The sequence below is a fragment of the Mauremys reevesii genome, linkage group 17 (assembly GCF_016161935.1).
Source record: "Mauremys reevesii isolate NIE-2019 linkage group 17, ASM1616193v1, whole genome shotgun sequence".
NCBI lineage: Eukaryota > Metazoa > Chordata > Testudines > Geoemydidae > Mauremys > Mauremys reevesii.
In genome coordinates, this window is record NC_052639.1 from 1,625,063 (window position 1) to 1,647,627 (window position 22,565).

At 49.0% G+C, this 22,565-nt stretch overlaps 1 protein-coding gene across 1 annotated transcript in view; it reads left to right on the forward strand.

Annotated features, from left to right (window-relative positions):
* The window catches only part of LOC120384907 (acid-sensing ion channel 2), a 1,047,281-nt gene that overhangs the window by 916,252 nt on the left and 108,464 nt on the right, over positions 1 to 22,565 (forward strand). The window contains exon 3 of the mRNA XM_039504006.1: positions 21,180 to 21,307. Coding sequence (XP_039359940.1) covers positions 21,180 to 21,307 — 128 coding nt within the window. The remainder of the gene's footprint in view (positions 1 to 21,179; positions 21,308 to 22,565) is intronic.

Consider the following 22,565-nt stretch of genomic DNA (forward strand, 5'->3'; position numbering starts at 1 on the left):
GCTGCAGAAATCCGGCTAGTCCTGCAGGTACTTGTGGCGGTTTCCAGCCACGGGGCCAGGCTGTGTGCTGGCTGCCTCTGAACCCTCAGCCTACAGACACTTTGCTCAAAATGACTCTGAGCTCAGTGCACTATTGGCCCATTAAAAGCGGCAGATCGTTGATTTTTTTTTTCACCCAATGGAGCTCATGGCAGCATTGGAAGCTGCCAGCCTAACCCAGCAGATCTGGCATGCAGGATACAATTTTCACAGGTTATTTTTATCAGCGTAGACTGTCAGGCTGCCTGCTGCCATCTGAGATCAGTCTATGTCCTATTGACCTTACCGGGGGCAGTACGCTACAACACAATGCAAATATTTTTATATATAGCGTCCTCCGTATGCGGTGTTCCAGAATGGCTCCGAATGCCTGCCATGGCAGAGAGAAAGGAAAGCCTTGAAACCAGACTGCATACCGAGAACTGGCTCAGTGGCTGGAAGAGAGGGAAGAGGGAGAGCTCAAGGAATGTGGATAAGCCGAAGTCAGAGAAAGGTAGAGGGTATGCTGAAGGGTAGGGATAGGGTCCAGAGTGACCTAGACAAATTGGAGGATTGGGCCAAAAGAAACCTGATGAGGTTCAACAAGGACAAGTGCAGAGTCCTGCACTTAGGACAGAAGAATCCCATTCACTGCTACAGGCTGGGGACCAACTGGCTGAGCAGCAGTTCTGCAGAAAAGGACCTGGGAATTACAGGGCACAAGAAGCTGGATATGAGTCAGCAGGGTGCCATCCTTGGCAAGAAGGCCAATGGCATATTGGGCTGTATTAGTAGGAGCATTGCCAGCAGATGGAGGGACGTGATTATTCCCCTCTGTTCAGCACTGGTGACATCACACCTGGAGTATTGCGTCCAGTTTTGGTCCCCCCACTAGAGAAGGGATGTGGACAAATTGGAGAGAGTCCAGCGGAGGGCAACAAAAATAATCAGGGGGCTAGAGCATATGACTTATGAGGAGAGGCTGAAGGAACTGGGCTTGTTTAGTCTGCAGAAGAGAAGAGTGAGGGGGGATTTGATAGCTGCTTTCAACTGCCTGAAGGGGGGTTCCAAAGAGGATGGATCTAGACTGTTCTCAGTGGTACCAGATGCAAGAACAAGGAGCAATGGTCTCAAGTTGCAGTGGGGGAGTTCTAGGTTGGATATCAGGAAACACTATTTCACTAGGAGGGTGGTGAAGCAGTGAAATGGGTTCCCTAGGGAGGTGGTGGGTTTCAAAGCCCTGCAGAGAACCTGTGTGAATGTTTAACTCCTGGACTGACACCTGTCTGGGAGCTTTGCTGCACCTGGAGCAATGCTCCCAGGGCAGGACCTTAGGACAGATTGGGAGTTGAAGAGCAATTCCCTCCCTGGGAGGGGGCAGGGGGATGAATACATGAATGAAATTGGTCACTGAGCAAGGAACCTGCGGTGGACTCCTTGGGCCTTCTGGGCGGGGTCCCTGACTCAAACTACAGTGACATTTTCTATAGCTGAATTCAAGGCGGGATAAATTGTTTGAAGGGTTTAGTGATCATCCCAGTGGCTGCAAGCCAGACGTGGTGTTCGGTAGGGGAGAGCTCTGTCTGCAGAAGGCAGATCTTGCCTTTGCAGTCCGTAGGTCAGTCTCCCAGACCTCCCGGATTGGTAGCTGCCTAGTTGAACACCTGAATGCTTCCCGTGGCTCTAGAGCTGTGTGACGGTTGACACAGATGATGCTTTTTGCGGTGGGTCTGTTAATTTTGTGTGTGCTAAAGGATAAGCACACTAAGGTCCTGATCCCGTATGGGACCTCGAGGTGCTAAGTATCACGACACCATTATATCTGGGACATTAGGCTATGGGACATCTACAGCCCTGATTACCAAAGTGTCTGAGCTCTGCGTAGCCTTTAACGGACTTATCGTAACAACGCACCTCGGGGCGGGAGGGGGGTCGACCTAAGAGACGCAACTGCAGCTATGAGACTAGCGTAGCTGAAGTCGACGTATCTTAGATTGACTTACCTCCCGTCCTCACGGCGCAGGGTTGACTGCCACCGCTCCCCCGTCGACTCTGCTTCTGCTTCTCACCGCGGGAGTACAGGAGTTGACGGCAGAGCGATCGGGGATCGATTTATCGCGTCTACACTAGATGAGACAAATTGATCCCCAATAGATCGATCACTACCCACCGGTGGGTAGTGTAGACGTACCTAAGGGCGCAACTCCCAAAGGTACAACGATTTCAATGGGTGTTAGGCATCAAAAGACCTTTGTGACGCCCACCCCGAGCGACTTGCCCAGGGTCACACCAGTAGTTGTTGGTGAAGCAGGGACCTGAACTCAGGTCTCTCAATTCTTCAGTGTTCTAACCACTGGCTCATCCTTCCTCTCTCTGCCCAGCAGCAACCCAGCCTTCCCCTAGTTCCCTCTCCTTCCATGGCTACCTGGCCCATTGGCATCCATATGTGAAATGCTCTCACCATTCTGTCTGTCTTTCCCTGCCTCTCTTTCTCTTGCCATCTCCCCCAGTAACATCAGGGTGGGAAGGACGCTTGGTTGATGCGCCCTTCAGGCCTGAGAGCAAGGTTTCACCCCCTCGAGAGAGGTCAGCCCTCCAGTTCTGAACAGCACGCTGCCTTTTACTGGTGCACCTTCTGCCATTTGATTGCCTACTTCCAGCAGACATCCCCCCTTTCCCTACAGGGGTCCCCCTCAAATCGAGCCAGTGCCTCTATGGAGCAATATGGGAAAGGAATTGTGACCCTGGGACTATGAGTAACCACTTATTTAGAAAGGCAGGGGTTACAAACGTCTGGCTAGCTGGGAGAAGGGCCTTGTTTGGTAGCTCAGTGGAGGACCGGCTCACCTACGGTGAGAGCCAAGCTGCATATCATAGCTAATGATTTTAACGCCAATAGAGAGCAAAGATGGGCCAGTGGTTAGGACTCTAACCAAAAACTCGGGAGATCTGGGTTTAAATCTTGCTCTGCCTCTGTGTGTCCTTGGGCATATCACTTAGCCTCTTTGAGCCTGGCTCCCCATGTCTACAACGGTGACCATCGCATGGCCCTACCGCACAGGTGCAGGAACAAGCAGGTAAAAGACACTGAGACACCCAGATGCTGTGCTAATGGGGGCTAGATAAGTAGCAGAGATAAATAAACTCTCCGGCAGCTGGTTCATCTCCTGGGTTGGAATCCGTGGCATCGCCTCGGATTAGCGAGGTTCTGCTGTGGCAGTAAATTACACTGATCGTGTCTCCTACTCAGGAGCTCTAGGGTGCTTTACGAAACCCTAATAAAGTCAGGCTACTGGAGAGCAATGGGCGCTGAACACTTGCCCGAGGGATCCCATCGCTTCCTGCCATGGACAAACTGACTGCTCACGGCAAAGATCATTTGTTAATGGAAATTGGTCTTTGTGAGCTTCCCACTGGCTGGTAGCTCATCCATCTGCTGGCGTGACAGGGGCAGAATGAGAATGTGGCATCAGGACCCGTAAATCTGCTTCCATCTGGCTCGAATATGAACTGAAATTAGCAACAGCTATTTTACTGTTTAATATTTCAGGGTGTTCAGTGGGAAGTGGCCAGGCTCCTGGATGGGAGAGGAGAGGGGGCTGGCTTCAGAGAGACCGCTCCTGTGTTTCCCCTTATGGTGAAAGCAGCTTGCCGAAGCGAACGCCAGCAGATGGGAAGTTCAGGCCCAGGGACCCAGGGCTCTGGAAATGGAAGGTGGCGTAGGCATGGGAGGGGAATATTGATCCCCCTCTTTGCTTGTATTTCTGGCAGCTGCTGCCCGGTTGAGGGCTATTCAGAAGGGTGGAGGAATGGCCATACCTGGTCAGAGCTGGGGCCACCTACCTTGTGTGCTGTCTCCAGCCATTTCCAAGGAGGGTACAAGGAACCCTATCTTGGGAACTATGGAATCACTGGCTCACGGGGAAAGCTGCCTCCAAACCCCAGTAATTAGTGATGGTTCCTAAGCAGAGTGGTATAAATGAGGGAGGGATAGCTCAGCAGTTTGAGCATTAACCTGCTAAACCCAGAGTTGTGAGTTTAATCCTTGAGGGGACCACTTAGGGATCTGGGGCAAAAATCCACCTGGAGACTGGTCCTGCTTTGAGCAGGGGGTTGGCCTAGATACCTCCTGGGGTCCCTTCCAACCCTGATATTCTATGATTCACGAAGGCAAGACAAAAGACCACAACAAGCACATTTCCATGAAAGGTAAACAAAGCCATCAGGTGAGCAAGGGAGGGGGACAGAAACTGCCCCTCCCCAAAATGGGATCAGTGAACTACAGGGAGACATAAGCAGAGGTAAAAAGCTGTTTTGTTATCCTTGACCTATTCCATTACTCCTAGCTGAGTTAATGAAAAGTGGTTCCTCTTTACCCAGGAGTCAAGAGTAGCTGGAACTGACTACAGGAGAGAAACCTGTTTAGACAAAGGCTGTAACTTGCTGATGGTCGGTTTTGATCAGGAGGAAGCGCGTTTTGTTTTGTTTTACTTGTAACCATCCCTGTCTCCTCTAATCTTGCTTATCGTCACTTACGTTTCTCTTCGTTGCTAATAAACATACTCTTGGTTTATTCCACGTCCATCTCAGTCCTGTGCTTCGCACTGAAGGGTAAAGTCCTCACCCATGCACGCTGGCATGTGCCCCGGCTCTCGGGAGGCAGTGAACGTGGTAACCTCTGTGAGGCACCAGTGAGGGACTGGACGTTGCCGGGGAGACAGCTTGGGAGAAACTTGGGCCTGGAGGGGCTGCTGATGTCCCCCTGCAAGGAGAAAGGGGGAAGCCACTGGGCTGTGGGCAGGCCACAGGTGTCAGGCAATCACACAACCCTTCCTGGTCTGGGTGAGTCCCAAAGCGTGTCAGGGCTACACTTAACAGTTAGGTCGGCATAGCTACGGCATTCAGGGGTGTGAAAAATTCACACCCCGAGGAGCTGCAGCTACGCCAACCAACCCCTGCGGTAGACACAGCTGGGCCCATGGAGGAATTCTTCCATCAGCCTAGGGACCACCCCACGGGGAGGTGGATTACCTGCATCGATAGAAAATCCCCTTCTGTCACTGCAGGAAGCATCTACACTATGGTGCTGCAGTTGTGGCACCGTAGCACCCGTAGTGTAGACATAGCCTAGGTAGCTAGGGAATTCAGGCACCCATGGTTCTGAAGAGCTAAATTTTGGACTTGGGCACCTAAATCCCTTTGGCTGTAGCCTGTGGTTTCTTTCCTTGCATGGGGTGTGCCCTGTTGTGCATTGGGAGAGGGTAGAGCTGAGTGCCTGATTCACCTTCTCTGTGCTGTTTGTTCCTTTGTACACCTGTATCAATCCCCCTCCACACTTCGCCGCCCTCGCCCCTGTACTCCCGCCTCTAACAGAAGGCTTCCACTCCGTCTCCGTGCCCGTCTCTGTGCCGTGATGAAAGCTGATCCGTTGTAACTTTTGCACGCTCCAGCATCTACACTCTCTACATCAGCTCTCCCATTTTTAGCCTTCTCTAGGGAACAAGAGGCTCCGTGAACTGCCCAACATGAGCCAACCCAGAGAACCTGAGAACAGTGAGTTGGTCCCACTGAGGTGCAACTGACCACCCCAAACAGGCCACTTAGCTTTCAGATTCCCATCCACTGTAGCCAGGAGCTTGTGAGGCGCAGAAGCTTTCCCTTGGTGGCTGGGCTTCCAGCTGCTCCCGGCATCTTACTCCCACGCTGAGAGCTCGTTAGCGTGATGAAAGTGAGGCTGGGTGTACGGTACAACCTACACATGGCAGCTAAGGTCTAAAAGCGGGAAAAGCCTGTTACATTTCTGGCTGTCTCAGGAGAGCTCTGTTTCTACAGCCAGCACCCACAGCAATCAGGGCGTCCCCACCACACAGACCTCGGCCCCGCTAGGATGTAGGGACGTTTCGACTCCAGTCCTCCTGCTTTGGGGACAGAGCATAGTTATGATGAAATACACAAGCTCACACAGACTCTGCATTTCTCTCTGTGCTCGTGTCCCCAGGCAGACGGAATCTTTTTTTCCCTCTGTCTTTTGCATCACACAGGCTCTTTGTAGAAATCCATTCACTCTTTTCTGCCCAAAAGCAGAGAAACGTGAAACAAGAAATGCCATTTTCCAGTGAAAATTCTCTAGAAAACAAAGCCTCGTTCCCTTCTTAACACTTGAGGAATCTAGTCCTCAAAAGCTTGGGATACAGGATTGCTTATTCACATCAAATAGCACGAGGTGAGCTTTTCAAAAAGTTCTCTTAACACCCCCCAAAGCCCTACCCCCAAATTAAATATTGTTTCAGGCTGTATTCCAGCAGATAAAGAGAAGGGATTGATTTACCTCGGTGACGAATGTTGGTATCTTTCTAGCTTTTAACACCAGTACCGGAGGTGGACTTGTGTTCAGACGTGCGTGTGTGTTTTGTTTCCCAGGTCGAGATCTTTAACCTCCCTGTAACAGGGCAACGTTCTTCTCTTGTCTTCTGCTCTATCTACTCAGACTTGGAGACCTTCAGATGTCAAAGTACAGTTGGCTTACACTGGCTTTTCCCATCACTTTACTGATCCATACACCATAATTATTTACAGTGTCAGTTTCTGTTCAGTTCTCTGCCAAGGAGAGGGACAAGAGCTCTCTACCCAGAAATCTTTCCTGCATCTGGCTCTGCTAGCCTGCCTCTCCCCTGCACTTCATTCCTACCCTAGGTTGGATATTAGGAAACACTATTTCACTAGGAGGGTGGTGAAGCACTGGAATGGGTTACCTAGGGAGGTGGTGGAATCTCCTTCCTTAGAGGTTTTTAAGTCCCGGCTTGACAAAGCCCTGGCTGGGATGATTTAGTGGGGGATTGGCCCTGCTTTGAGCAGGGGGTTGGACTAGAACCTCCTGAGGTCTCTTCCAAGCCTAATCTTCTATGATTCTATGAATGAATTGGTGGTGAAGGGACCAGAGTGCTGGGACATGCTGAAGTTTCCTCTGTGACGCTTATCCACTGTCATTTAAAAAGGTCTCTGTTACTTTCGAAACAGAGTTTGTCAATAGCCTGGGCCCTGTGATCGCTGTGCCAACAGACGTACCCTCTCTTTGCTTCGCTGCACCGTCTGCTCTTTGCTGGCTAGTATTTGGGGGATCTGCCCTGGGTGCCCGGTGAGAATGGAAAGAAACTCTAGGTGACCGAGGGAGCAGCAAGGAGAATCTATTTGATCCTCGTGAATGGCTAATTTAAACGAGAACAGAGTGCGTATGTGTGCACCTCGAGTCCAGCTGCAGGAGGCAGGGAGCACTGATACCAACCTTCATTTTAAAATGCTTTCCCCCACCTCCCAACCCTTACAGTCGGGATGAAAATATCCCAGAATGCAACGTTCGGGTGCACCCCACAAGTGACAGCCACGCCCCTGGGAGGGGTATCAAGGTGTAGAGGTGGTCACCGCCCACTAGAGGGAGCTGTTGAGTTGCATGGTGCCAAGCAAGCGATGGACAGGGAGGTTTGGAGACACAGCAAAGGGGAATTATTCGTATGTGGAACCTTGGAAGCCTGTTGTTTCCCTAGCCTCTTGGAGGGCAATGCTTGTGTTTTCTGCCTGGGCTGGTAACGTAACTATTATTGTGGTGGGTTTGCACCGTGCTAGCACTCAGGAGAGCGTCAGGCAGTAGACCCCATTGTGCAAGGTGCGGTACAAACACAGAACAAAAAGACAGGCCCAGCCCCAAAGAGCTGGCAGTCTAAGTATAGGTGAATTCCAGTGATCTGAATTTTATATCCGAGTTTCCCATAAACAGTGTGTCCAGAGGTGAAAGGAAGCCGGTCCGGTCTGGTGTGGCATACCGGTAAGAAAGTGGCAGGGCCGCTGATGGGGGGGGGGAGAAGGGGCGCTTCCCCCGGCGATTTAAAAGGGCCCCGGGCTCCTAGCTGCCACTGCTGCCAGCGCACCTGCGGCTGGAGCCCCCGGCCCCTCAAATCGCTGTCGAAGCCCCGGCTGCATGGGCTGGGCAGTGCTGAAGGGCTGACTGGGGGATTTTGGCCCCAGCTCTGCCCCGTTCCGCCCCAGGCCCCGCCCCTTTTGCCCACGGAGCTGGATGCAACCGCCCTTCCAGGGGCCCAGAGCTGCCCCCCCCACACACACACCCCTAGTCCAGGACCCTGCCCTGCGCACCGGTAAGTCATTTAAGTTACTTTCACCTCTGAGCGTGTCCCCTACGTAGCCCTAGGTTAGTTAATCACCTGCTGAAAAAGCAACAAGGTAAAGCACTGAGGAATGAACTGGATGAGTCAATAGGCCTTTTCCATAGAATCATAGAATCATAGAATCATAGATCAGAAGGGACCAATATGATCATCTAGTCTGACCTCCTGCAAGATGCACTCCATTAGCAGCGACCCCCTGCCCCATGCGGAGGAGGAAGGCGAAAACTCCAGGGCCACAGCCAATCTACCCTGGAGGAAAATTATGGCGGTCAGCTGAACCCCGAGCATGGGCAAGACTCTCCAGCCATACCCTCTGGAAAAGGTTAAGAATAACATATCATTGACCCATTGTACTATTTACCAGTGTGGCATCATACCATCTCCTCCATAAACTTATCTAGCTTAGTCTTAAAGTCATGGAGGTCCTTCGCCCCCACTGTTTCCCTCGGTAGGCTGTTCCAGTATTGCACTCCCCTGATAGTTAGAAACCTTCGTCTAATTTCTAGCCTAAATTTCCTAACTGACATCTTCATCTTCAGTTCATAACCCTTTGTCCTGTCCCCAACCTCCTAGGCCTTGTCTAAGCAGGAAAGTTAACTACGGCTTTGTCTATGCTACAGAACCTGTCCCACCAGTCACCTAGTCACAGCATATCCCAACAGGAGGCGTCTTCCTGCCGCTCTAGGAACACCACCAGGGGCTGTGCTGGCATCACTGTGCCACTGCAGGGTGTGGTTTTTTCACACCCCAGCCAGACATCGCTACGCTGGCATAAGTGTTAAGTGTGGGCCAGCCCTTAAATGTTTTTTTTAATAAACAATGTAGTGAATGATCTTAAACTGCTGTAAGTTAAACAGAAGTAACGTAAACACATTCCCCGTCGACTTAATTTCAAACTGCAACAAGCCCCTTTCCTCCCGCAACAAGGGGCTGCACCAGGGAAATTCACCCCTGAGGTCGCACCAGTGTAACTTTCCTGTGTAGGCAAAGTCTTACGTTGTTGGGGCCCATTGCAAATATATGTTATGCGTAATTCTCCCCTCTTCCTTGGGGGTGGCGGGTAGGCCTGGATGCTAATCACAGGGATGGTGGCCAATCGCAGGCTGTCTGTCCTGGGAATTTTCACTTAAAAGCCATGGTAGGTATGTGTTCATGGGAATGGGGTTTGTTTTGTTTTTACACTGGGGCTGAAGTGTCTGTTTTACAGGGAGCTGGATGCCAGGCCAGGCTCTCTCTTCTCTTTGGGTCTGTCTCTGTTGTGGCTAGGAGCTGTGATTCCCAGCTCAGGTAGCCGTACGCACGGTAGCTCTTCTCCAGCCGGAGCCTAAAAATAGTACGTACCCGGGGGCTGGAGGGGGGGCATTTTATTCGAGCGGCTAGCCGGACTCACTGCCCTTCCTACCATGGCCACACTGCTCCTTTTAGCGCACCAGCTCAAGCAGAACTAGCGTGTGTCTATCTCCCGAGCTGGGAATCACAGACCCTTTCACTCTGGAACTCTGCCGAGAGGTGAGGAGGACAGAGCTCTGGTGCGCCCCGTGTGATCAGAGCAGAGTTGGGAGCTCTGCGGTGGAGGGTTTTGTGTGAGCTGCGTATGGGAATGACTTGATTTTTTTTGCAAATGTTTAAATAAAATGTCCCGGTTGGGAACAGCACCTTAGGATGGGGTGTAACATACAGTCAGGAGATTAAGGTCAGAAGGGACCACCACTTCATCACAGGTCAACACCACCGCCCACCACCCGCGCAGTGAACCCAACAACTGAAATTAGCCCAAAGTATTACAGCCCACAGCAGACTAGATTATTGCAAATCACAGACAGAGACCGGGAGGGACCGAGGGGCACCAGTGTCTGAGGGGAATGATGACGTGAGATACACCCAGATAATCCTGGCAGGTGACCTGCACCCCACACTGCTGAGGAGAGTGGGAAAAAATAAAAAACAAGGTCCCTTCCAATCTGACTTGGGGGAAAATTCCCTCCCAATCCCGCATATGGTGATCAGTGAAACCCTGATCATGTGAGCAAACACCAGCCAGCCAAGTACTTGAGTGAGAGAGAAAGAGTGTTTGGTGCCACCTCGGAGCCCTGGCCTACCCCGCCCAAGGTCCCATCTCCAGCTGTGGCCATCCCTGATACTTGAGGAAGGAGACCAATAAACTCCTCCCCGAATACATTGTGGAGGGTGGGGGAATCTCTTCCTGACCCTACCAGTGCCTGGCTGAAACCTTGAAACATGAGGAACATGAGACGTAACATGGTTAAACAGGTGCGGCGGAGTGAATGCTGACTAGCGCTTGATTATGTTTCGTCTCTGAAAATCCCAGCCCCCGGTGCCCCATGGACTGGGATGGCCTGCTGTGATGCACCTGCTAAGCAAGAGACTGTTATGCCCATCAGTCGGAGGAAGGAGCCCACCCAGGAAATGACTTGGAACTTCTGGGAATGGATCTCCATGAATTGGGCTTCTCTCCGAGCTGCCCGTTGCTCCAGTGTTGTAACATGGGTGAGCTCCGGATGCAGGATTCCTTTCATCTGGCACCTTCGACCAATGCCCAACTGCAGCAACCCTGCAGGATTCTGCCAGATGGGGCGTGAGTCTCACAGTCTGGTGCTTTGGCTACTTTGCATGGAAGTGAAATAGGTAGAAAGGAGAGAGGCCAGCTTGGCAGAGAGACAAAGAGCAAAAAAAAACAAAAAAAAATGGGTGAGCGATTGCTTCATCACACATGGTTTCCATGGCGATATATTAACCAGTTAGCCCTGCTGAAGCCTGACCCTCAAATGTCTCCGACCCCTGAGAGACGTGTGTGTGCAAAACATTACTGGAGAGACGCGTGGCTCCCGGCTGCTACCAATGAAGACACGGGGGAGGGAGTGGTGGGTTTCGGGGAGGGAAGGCGAATGCATGGCATTTGTGCAGATCAGTGGAGTGCTCTCGCAAGAACAAGAGCAAAACAGGATTGTTCCTGCATGATAATCACCCTCCCCCCTGCACTAATAATAACTCTGAACACGTAATGAGCGCTGGAGACAGCACTGTCGAAACATGAATGGCTTCTCCCCGTCCTCGCTGAGTTAGATCACTCGTGTTACCCCCAGGGTGCAGGCAGAGAAACTGAGGCACAGAGCAGGTAAGAGCTTAGCCCAAGAGCCAGGATGAGAGCCCGGGACTCCCAATTCTGTGCTTATTCCTCGAGGGCACGTTTCCTACAGGGACCTGGGGTCGGGGGTTGCATTGGATGCTTTTGCCCAGATTGGAGAAGGTGGGTTTGCTTTGTTTTTTTCCACATAGGAACGTGTGTCCTTTTCTGCCCCATAGGATAGAGACGGCAGAGCCTCTATCGAACTGTTAGAGATATTAATGACCCGTAACCCAATTCTTTCCTCCACACCTCACTGGCATTAAGTTCGTGTCAAATATTGGCGATATTAATGGAGATATTAATCTACAACAGAAAGTCTTTGGGTGGGTTACATAGTAATCTGGAGGGGGGGAGAAGGGTACCCAAGTACCAGTGATGGTGCTTTTCATTCTAATGGCAGCTCCCCATATAGACATGGGGATTGACTTTATAAACTGTACCCAAATATATGATCACCTGGAGCTTTATCAAGATTTTCTAGTGACAATATAACCCAGACCTATTTCCTTGGGTCATCAGAAATAGAAGCACCAGAAATGCTTGATGGTTTATAATGTTCAGAAGCCAGCAGGAAGCACACATCAAATTAATCCAGCAATTTAATTAACATAACTGTAATCCTTTAGCTAGACGAGCAGTCACAATTTCTTTGGGGACACTGTGTGCTGTGTACAATGCCGTATCGTGATGCATTTCAAAAACAGATACCAAGGGTATCTCCTTCCCAAAATGGGACTGTGGTGCAAGGAATTTTTTTAAAAAAATGCTACACTGTGAAGAATGGGATTAGCACGAAATCATGAGTCAAGTTTTAAAAAATGAGATATTTGCTTAAAAAGCATGAGATTAAAAAACATTTGGGATTTTTTTGTTTGTTTGTTTGTTTTGTTCTCCAGTGTCTGAGACTCAGGTCACATTTTTGAGATTTTTTTCACAACCATGATAGCTAGAAACTTACTTTTAAAAAAATAAAGGATGAGAGTATCACCTAATCACATGCCCCCAGGAGCCGAGACCCTAGAAACATACCAAATATCACAATAAAATCATGAGAGTTTCCAGCATTCTCTGATGGACAAGCTCTGTTCTCCTGTCCTTCTTTTCAAAGTTTCTGGTATTGAGAAGGAGTATGTGTTTGATTCAGGGCTGTCTACACTGAGAAACTAATTCAGATTAAGATCAGGTGTGAATTTAAAGGGGAAGAGCTAGTCCTGATTGTCTTCATGTGTGAGTACTTTTATTCTGGAATGAGAGTGATTTATTCTGAATTAGTTTGAATTAGCTGAATCCACTGGAATAAACTAAGGCATTCTTATTCCAGAATAAGGATATGGAGTTAATCAGGAATAGCTATTCAGAATAACTCCATGTAGACAATCCCTTAAACGCAGGGATCGGCAACCTTTGGCACGCGGCTCCCCAGGGTAAGCACCCTGGCAGGCCAGGCCGGTTTGTTTACCTGCCACGTCCGCAGGTTCGACCAATCGCAGCTCTCACTGGTTCGCCGCTCCAAACCAATGGGGGCAGTGGGAAGCAGCACGGGCCAAGGGATGTGCTGGCCAGTGGGACCTGTGATCGGCCAAACCTGCGGACGCGGCAGATAAACAAACCGGCTCGGCCCGCCAGGGGCTTTCCCTGGCGAGCCACGTGCCAAAGGTTACCGATCCCTGAACTAAAGTCTGGCCGACAACTCCCCTCCTTTGAACCCATGGATCATCTCACTGTAGAGAACTGCACCTCTAGTGTGAATATGATCAGAACATCTGACGCTCTTGGTTTTGCCTGAACTCTCTCTGTGTATTGACCCTTTGAGACGAAAGGCTGACAGAAATACTTAGTTTCAGGGTACTGAACCCTGGTTTATTTGTGTCCATGGCATCTTGTTTATTTGCCTGCCGTTTCATTTTTTTCTTCTGTGCCCCTTGGCTTTTTTTCCCCCTTGGCCCTATTCTTATGGTCCTTTCTCTTCTTTTCCCTGCCACACCGTGGCAAGCCGCATGAATGGAGGAGCTGGAGAGGACGGCCTCCTTCGAGGACTTTGACCTCCTGGTTTTCCTTGGAGGTGTCTCTCCAAGATCTTGTTCTTGTTTGTTGGAGAAACGCTTTTAAGAAGAGGGGAAGAGTTTGTTAACGTCTCCAGAGAACCAAAAGAGGAAAGCAATGGTATTTAAGAAAACGAACTACGCTCAGGTTCTGAGTCTTACATGCCCTCCAGAAAAAAAAAAACATCTTGTGTGGCTACCAAAGTTTTCGTCACAGAGTTTCCCCTGCATCCTTGGTGCCTCAGTGTGGATGGTCTGATTCTATGGATTCCTAGCAGATTGAATTCTAGCTCCATTTCTTTTTTTCCCTTTCATATGCGGCATGTATTTTAGATGGTCTCACACATACAGATCTCCAGACTGGTACTAGTAAACATTTCATAGGGAGACTAATTATTTAGAACTGGTCCAAAAATATCCAATCAAAGTTTTTTGCGTGGAAAATGGCTATTTCATAGAAAGTGAAATGTCAGTGGGAAATGTTCTTTTTTTTTTTAAATTACATTTTTCATTTTGTCATCAAAGACAAAGCAACAAACATTTGCAACTGAAAACCAAACCATCTTTAAACTTTTTTTTTTAACAAACTTTTTCACATGGTGGAAAATACGTTCTCCAGCCTGTTCTAGAGTTAATGCCTATTACACGTGAGGAATCTCTATTTAAAGTTACAAGTCCTACAATTTACAAGCCTGTTATAGCTCCCTGTAAATTATCTGTATGTGCCTTGCTTGTCACAGTTTGTTTCTAGATGTATAATGCAATATCATATGTGTGCACGCACCTGTCAGAAATGTTCCTAGATAACTCCGAGAAGAACAACCCAACTGTTTAAGAAGCTCGAGGTATTGATGTATGAGGAAGGTTAAGAAATGAAATATTTTTGGTCCAAAAATGTTCTAACAAAACAGTTCCCATTTTCCAATAAAATGTACTAAATAAATGCCGTCTTCTCTCTCTTGCAAGGTAATTACCCAGGGAAGCCCATGGTAACTACTTACAACTGTGGAGGATAACCAGGCAGGGCTAAGTAGTTGCTTAGGGTAGTATAAGGGAGTGTAATTAGAAATAACAGGATGGCATTAAATCAGAGGAAACGTAGGTTAATAACATGTTACCATACTGGGTCAGACCAATGGTCTGTTAGCCCAGTTTCCTGTCTCCAACTCTCAGAGCTTCAGGGGGAGTGCATAGAACAGAGGAAAAGGGAAGAAGGCGAACCCAGGGAACTACAGACCGACCAGCCTCACCTCAGTCCCTGGAAAAATCATGGAGCATCAGTTATAAAGATACGGAACAAAACCGGCCCTAGGACCGACCCCTGGTGCACTCCGCTTGATACCGGTTGCCAACTAGACATCGAGCCATTGAGCTTGACGAACTAGCCAGCTTTCTATCCACCTTATAGTCCATTCATCCAGCCTATACTTCTTTAACTTGCTGGCAAGAATACTGTGGGAGACCGTATCAAAAGCTTTGCTGAAGTCAAGCTATATCAGGTCCACCGCTTTCCCCATATCCACAGAGCCAGTTATCTCATCATAGAAGGCAATCAGGTTGGTCAGGCATGACTTGCCCTTGGTGAATCCATGTTGATTGTTCCTGATCACCTTCCTCTCCTCCGAGTGTTTCAAAATGGATTCCTTGAGGACCTGCGCCATGATTTTTCTGGGGACTGAGTGAGGCTGAGCAGTCTGTAGTCAGGGCCGTCCTTAGGCATATGTGGCTGCTTAGGACACCCAAAAATTTGGGTCTTAGTGTACTACAACCTCCCACCTCTTCCTAGCCCTGTTCTGAACCTACCTTCAGGCTCCCACCACAGCTGGCTGCTGCAGCCTGGTGAGTCTACCTCCGGAGGGGATCTAGTACTTAACACTGAAAAAGCCTCCAGCCTGCCAGACCTACATCTGATGGATGTGTGTGTGTGAATGTGTGTGTGTCTGTGTATAGGTATTAGCTATAATGTGTGTGTATAAGGATTAAGATATTAGTTATTGGTCATAAATCAAATTGCTATAATAAATGTGGCATCTTTGTCTTGCCCCCTGAAAAGATCCTGTGTAGTTTTTTTCTGTACAACAATAGGGCCCCATACATCCTAAGGGCAGCCCTGTCTGTAGTTCCCCAGATTCTCTTTCTCCCCTTTTTAAAAGATGGCCACTATATTTGCCTTTTTCCAGATGTCTGGGACCTTCCCCAATCACCACAAGTTTTCAAAGATAATGGCCAATGGCTCTGCAATCACATCCGCCAACTCCTTTAGCACCCTCGGATGCAGCGCATCCGGCCCCATGGACTTGTGCATGTCCAGCTTTTCTAAATAGTCTTTAACTTGTTCTTTCACCACTGAAGGCCCCTCACCTCCTCCCCATGCTGTGCTGCCCAGTGCAGCAGTCTGGGAGCTGACCTTGCTTGTGGCGACTGAGGCAAAAAAAGCATTGAGTACTTCAGCTTTTTCCACATCATCTCTCACTAGGTTGCCTGCCTCATTCAGTAAGGGTCCCACACTTTCCCTGACCACCTTCTTGTTGCTAACATACCCGTAGAAACCCTTCTTGTTACCTTTCACATCCCTTGCTAGCTGCAACTCCAGTTGTGCTTTGGCCTTCCTGATTACACTCCTGCATGCCTGAGCAATATTTTTATACTCCTTCCTAGTCATCTGGCCAAGTTTCCACTTCTTGTAAGCTTCCTTTTTGTATTTAAGCTCACCGAAGATTTCTCTGTTATGCTAAGCTGGTCACCCACCATGTTTGCTATTCTTTCTGCAAATCATAATGGTTTGTTCCTGCGCCCTAAATAAGGCTTCTTTAAAATACAGCCAGCTCTCCTGGACTTCTTTCCCCCTCATATTAGCCTCCCAGGGGACCCTGCCCATCAGTTCCCTGAGGGAGTCAAAGTCTGCTTTTCTGAAGTCCAGGGTCCATATTCTGCTGCTCTCCTTTCTTCCTTTGGTCAGTATCCTGAACTCGACCATCCCATGGTCACTGCCTCCCAGGTTGCCACCCACTTCTACTTCCCCTACCAATTCTTCCCTGTTTGTGAGCAGCAGGTCAAGAGGAGAACGGCCCCTAGTTGGTTCTTCCAGCACTTGGACCAGGAAATTGTCCTCAACACTCTCCAAAAACTTCCTGGATTGTCTGTGCACCGCTGTGTTGCTCTCCCAGCAGATGTCAGAGTGATTGAAGTCTCCCATGAGAACCAGGGCCTGTGACCTGGAAACTTCTGCTAGTTGTCCAAAGAAACACTCGTCTACCTCATCCTCCTGGTCTGGAGGTCTATAGCAGACGCCCACCACGACATCACCCTTGTTGCTCTCACCTCTAAATGTAACCCAAGACTCTCAACAGGCTTTTCTCCAGTTTCATACTGGAGCTTTGAGCTATTATACTGCTCTCTAGACGGCAGATGGATGACTCCGTCCCCCTTAGGAGGGAGTCCTCGACCACCACCACCCGTCTCCTCCTCTTGGGAGTGGTGGTCGTGGAACCCCCATCCCTAGTACAATGCATCCCATGCCCTCCGGTCGATGGGGTCTCCTTCTGATTCCTTTCCTCAGATGACTCTTCCAAACCATTATCCGCTATAGTATCTGTGCAGAGAGCCTGAAAACAGTTTCTTATCTCTATCTGCATTGGGGGTACATGGGTTCTCCTCTTTCTTCTCCTGGAGGTCACATGCTGCTGATTTTCTTCCCCATTCTGCACTGCCCTCTCTGATTCTTCAGCATGCTGTGCCTGCAGTACCAAACACTGACTTCTATCCAGAAAGTCTTCATTTTCTCTGATGCAGCGCAGGGTTGATACTGGTCACTAGTCCTTTAACCTTCTCTTCCAATACGGAGACCAGCTGGCACTTCTAGTGATTCATTATTATTATAGGCAAGCATCAATCCATTGGATCATGGTATATGCCTAAGAGGTCTAGTCAGGCGCCTGATGAATCATATTATGGCTGACAAGCCCAATTTGAGAACGACATAGCTTGTTACAAATTTCACAGATGCATGTGTTGTCTGAGTTGGAGTCCAAAATTACTGCACACGGCTTCCTTCTTTCTCACTTTGCTTCCATCCTCTACATCAAAGTTGCTTTCTGTTGAGCTGTACCCAGTGCCAGATATTCCCTCCAGATTGAACGGATTCACAGAGTAATGCATACCAATCAAGACATGGACGGGACATACATCCGATGAGGTGATGGAGGAAAAGGTCTGCTATTGGTGGAGGAAGCAATCAAGAATGAAGAATATATCCTCAAAATACATGAAGAGTTGACCAGAATGAAAGCTAATATGGTCACGATAACAAGAGATGGCTGAGTGTGCATCCTAGGCCAAGAAAGCATCAAAGAAAGGGGAAACCAAATCAACAAAGGAAGACAAAAGATTTACACAGAAATCAGTGCACGTACAGTGGTGGAGGGAGAGACAGCCTATTAGTGATCGAAGTTGAACAAACTCCTGGCTTGTAGAAGTCCTCTTAAGAGAGAGGCCGAGAGCCTTACTGTGAATGGCCAAGAGCAGTCAGTCCATAAGGTTGCAACATAACTGCCCAACAGAACTGCTCCCCGAACTGCAGAGCATGTTCCGAAAAGGAAAAACCAATGGAGCGTGTATCGAGCACCTGCAGGAGCCTGGCTGAGAGAGAATATAGGAACAGACACAATGAGACTGCCAAGTGCCTAACAGATTTAAACAAACTGGGCGATGTTACGACCACCAGATCAAAAGCACACTAGAGAATGAAGAGGATGAGATTTTATAGGATCTGGCAGTTGCCACAGACCTAACAGTTCAGGCCGGACATAGGTGCTGTATTAAAAAAAGGCAAACCAAGCCATGTTAATTGATATTGCCATCCCAGCAGACAGAAATGCAAACAAGGAGGTGATGACATAGGAAGAATTCTGCCAGGAAGTGGACCAATTATGGAAAACTAGAACAAAGACAATCCAGTGATTATTGGAGCACCTTGTGAGACCCTCAGGGCATGAATAAGCAGCTTAGGAACACATTAGGAGTGTGAGACATCATGATCAGCAACCTCCACAGACAGCGCTCCTAGGCACCCTGAGAATTTTAAAGAAAGTCAGAGGAGAACAAGTGCATTTGAGCACTTAATATGCAGGAAAACTCCTGGCTACCCAAACCTATGGGTTCATAGTCAGGATTTATTGGTGACCCATGGTGATAAATTTTAGGCAGTAGCTTTCCCTTTTTTATGCTTAAAGTTCTTCTACATTAAGATTTTTTTTAAATGATGTAATATTCCAGTAATAGTAATTATCAGGGGGTCAGAACTTAGAGAACATCCAGCACCAGAGATCAGCAGATTCATTATGTTCAGGACCCAAGTCTGTTGCACTTTGCTGAGCTGCCTCCAATTTGTCTGTGCCTAGAACTGTGTTCCGGGCGCAGCACCACCAGTGCTGAATAGAGGACCTCTTGCATAACACGATGTGCCCAAAAGTGCATCTCCACGCCACGTTGCACTTGTATCTAATTCACTCTCCACTCATTCTGCCCCCTACCTCCCCAAATGGCTTTCGGCCATTGCTGCTTTCCAAACTGCGCCTTCTCACTCCCTAGCCAACATAGCAACTTACGAAGAATGCAAAGGAGGAGAAAGTCCAAAGCGAAGGCAGGGGCAGACTTCTGACAAAAGGAAGGAGAGAAGGGGGGCAGGATTATAACTTGAGGATTCCTGCCTCATGTGAGTTTTATCATCTTTAATGTTCCACTTAATGTGTCTTTCCAGAGCGAATTGTGAAGAGAGGGACGGGGGTGGGGGCTTCTGAACATCTCATGGGCCTCTTCAGAATGCTCACATCACCATGACCTAGAAGCTGTCAGCCAAGTATGTGGGTTTACTGTAAATCTAGTGGAAAGGAACTTTCTGACATCACAAGCTTCAACTCCCCCATGACTGTTAAGCGTTGAAGTCCGATGGTTGACACGTGCAAAATTCCCAGTTGATAAGCACTGAAACCTTGGTTATTTGAGCCCCGGCGAGCTGAAATTCTTGGTTAGCTTGAAGGTCAGCTGTAGTTCTACGAAGCTCCTGGGCTCTGTTTGCTGCTCCCCTGCAGCTCTGCTGAGCAGACTGTGCTTTGGGGAAGCCTGGCAATGCTGTGTAATCAGGAGAGCCAGCCAGTGCTCTCAGGAAGTTACGTTCATTATGGGGGAATTTGTGAACGTAGACTTCAGAGCATATTGGACTAATTGCTCCCAGTTTCCCAAATGCCCAGTTAGTGTAAATCAATGGAATTTAGCTCCTAACTGCCTTAGGGTTTGTCTACACAGGGAGTTATTTCGGAATACAAGTGTTATTCCAAATTAACTTAATCCACTTCCAAAGTGGATTAAGCTAATTCAGAATAAGGCACTGTTGTTCTGAAATAGTCTCCACGTGTGGAGTTAATTGAGAATAGTTAATCTGCTTTAAAATTCACGCCCTACTTTATTCTGGATTAATTTTCATGGGTAGACAAACCCTAACCTTTGCACTCTTACATCACTGAGACACCTTTGAAAATTGTACCCATGGTCTTTAATGACATGATGGCATAGTATATTTTCCACAGGCCCCCTGGCTTGTTCAGTTCACATGATGGACCCACAAAGCGGAAGAATCAAAGTTGTCCAGACATCTGTGTAAACCTGGCATTTCCTACATTTTCAAGTGCTTGACCTTGCAGCCTAAGGCTTTGTCCACACTTGTGGTGGCCCCTAGGATGCATGTAGCTGTACGTGGCAGTGAAATGCTCTGGCAGGAGGAAGGCAGCCAGGAAAAGCTCTGGCAGTGGGGTGCTGCTGGAGCCTTTATTCTCTGCCTTCTCCAATCAGAGTCTTCCCCCACTGCTGGAGCAGCGGGGAGGCTGTGGGACACTACACTGCTGGAAATAGCAGTGCAGATGGGGGAGGCACTGTTTGGGCGTGTCAAGAGCCATGCCGGGTATATACTCTAGGGTTCAGGCATGTCTGTACTCTACCCTCCAAAGCAGTGCCTCACGGTCTACACTGCTATTTGTACTGTGCTAGCTGGGCTGGGCTCTACACTGCCAGAAGTGAAGTCGTGCCACAAGTAATGTTCTTGTAACATACATGGGTTTTTTGGGGTGGGGGAAGCTTACCTAATGCGGGAAATATATTTCAAACCAGATTTCTGCCTGGTAGAAAATAGCTGTAGTCCCTTGGGTACCTCAAACCTCAGAAAGAGACAGAGGTTGTCTGGACAGTGGCCTGGCCTCTCCAGGAGACAGGGCATCTTATCTGCAACCCCCCACCCCCATCCCTAGAACCCTTCTGGCACATTTAGGAGTTGTGGAACCTGCCATAATGCAGCAGCTACCCAAGGGGGAAGAAGCCCACAGAACGGGCCGCTCTGTGCTCTGAGTCTGGAGAGGCTATTGATGTTTCAATGGCCAGCAGCAGTGGCTGCAGATGTGAGCCGGATTAACCCCCCAAAATGACAAATCCAGAGCCTGCTTGGTTCACCCACAAAGGATGGTCCTGATTCTCTCCCACGGTGTCCATCAAAGAGCCCTGCAGTGAAACACCACTGAGCAGACAAGTAGCACACGTTGATTTCTCCCCTCCTCCCTGAACAGCACATTTGCTAGCATAATAAATTCATCCCAACCCCTTTTGGTTGTAATGATGTAGTAACGATTCCAAACATGATCCGACGCATGAGCTCCCTTTTAAATCTGTATGCGACCCTCAGAGTCACAGCGGCCAGTTAGCGAACCTGTTCTTCCTCTGGTGACGTAGCATTCCTACTTCTCTTTTTAGAGGAAACGACGTTTGAAGCTGGAGTCAAAGTTCAGATCCACAGCCAGTCGGAGCCGCCCTTCGTCCAAGAACTTGGCTTCGGAGTGGCCCCTGGATTTCAGACCTTTGTCGCCACACAGGAGCAACGGGTGAGTCTGTAGTTTGACGTGTGGAGTGGGGGCTATCAAACATTTTCCTATGGTGAGTCACTTCTAAGGGGAGAGATGGAGAGACCCTTTCCTGAAGCGACTCCCCTAATCCTGTTTTCCCTGCACTTCCAGGAGGGGTAGACCCTACCCTAATGAGGCTGCTACTCTGAATAGGCCACTGAGTAGGCCAAGGTGTGCAGTCACCACGCTGTCAGGAGACAAATGTCACACAAACTTGGGTGCGGCTGCTTAGTCACGTCTCCCGCTCTTATCTCTGTGCTGCTCATTCTCCCTGCCTGGTGCTACCCCCGCTGCTCCCAACTCTCCAGGGAAATTTGTGACGTGTATTTCTCCCAGTTTTTAATTTCAGCAGCAAATCGGATCACTGCTGAATTTACCTAAAACACCCCCGACGACAAAGAAATCCATGGAGCAAGCACAGATGGGGAGGGGGGATTTGGTGGGAGGTATTTGTTTTCATGGGGGGTGCTGATCAGAAAAACCTCTGCCAACCCTGCAAGTGTCCAGTCTGGGCTCTGAGTAGATGTTGCCATTTCTGTTTGAAAACGGAGAGGTCCTTTATCTTTGGGACAAAACTAGCATGGTGGATAGAGTGCTCGCTTGCAACCTGCAACTTGAAAACTACTGAGTTGCATATTTAAACCCCTGAATGCAAGCAGGGCCAACGAGGTGGGGGAAGCCGGTACCAATTACCGGGGCCTGGTGGTCCAGAAGGGGGCCCAGGGCCCAGCTTCCCCGGCTTCGTCAGCCCTGTTTAGCCGGTCCGCCCTTGCTGGGAGACCCGAAAAAAATTTTTCACCTGGACCCGAACCCGCTCTCGGCGGCCCTGAATGCAAGCTTGCTGGCATTCTACCTCGCTATGTGATCTCAGGCTACGAAGGGGAAATTTGAGTCCTGAAGAGTTGGTTGCAGAATTAGGAGTGATGCCCTGTGCATAAATGTTGGCTTGTTTGTTGACTTGGATGTTTGCTGTAAAATGTAAAGTTTCAATGGGGCGAAGGGACTGCCCCTAGCGCTGGGCAGACATAGGTTTGCTTCTGTCTGACACGTGCCCTCACCTTTGAAATCAGCAGAACCAACCTGAAAATTGCATAGAAACAAATTTCCTTCCAGAATGTTGGCATCTCTGCCTCCTGATCAGAACCGGGATGTGTTTGAAAATGAAGACTAGCATTAGCCAAAGCCTTGCCCCGCCTCCAGCGATAACTAGCTTATTTCATCCAAACTGGTTTGTCCA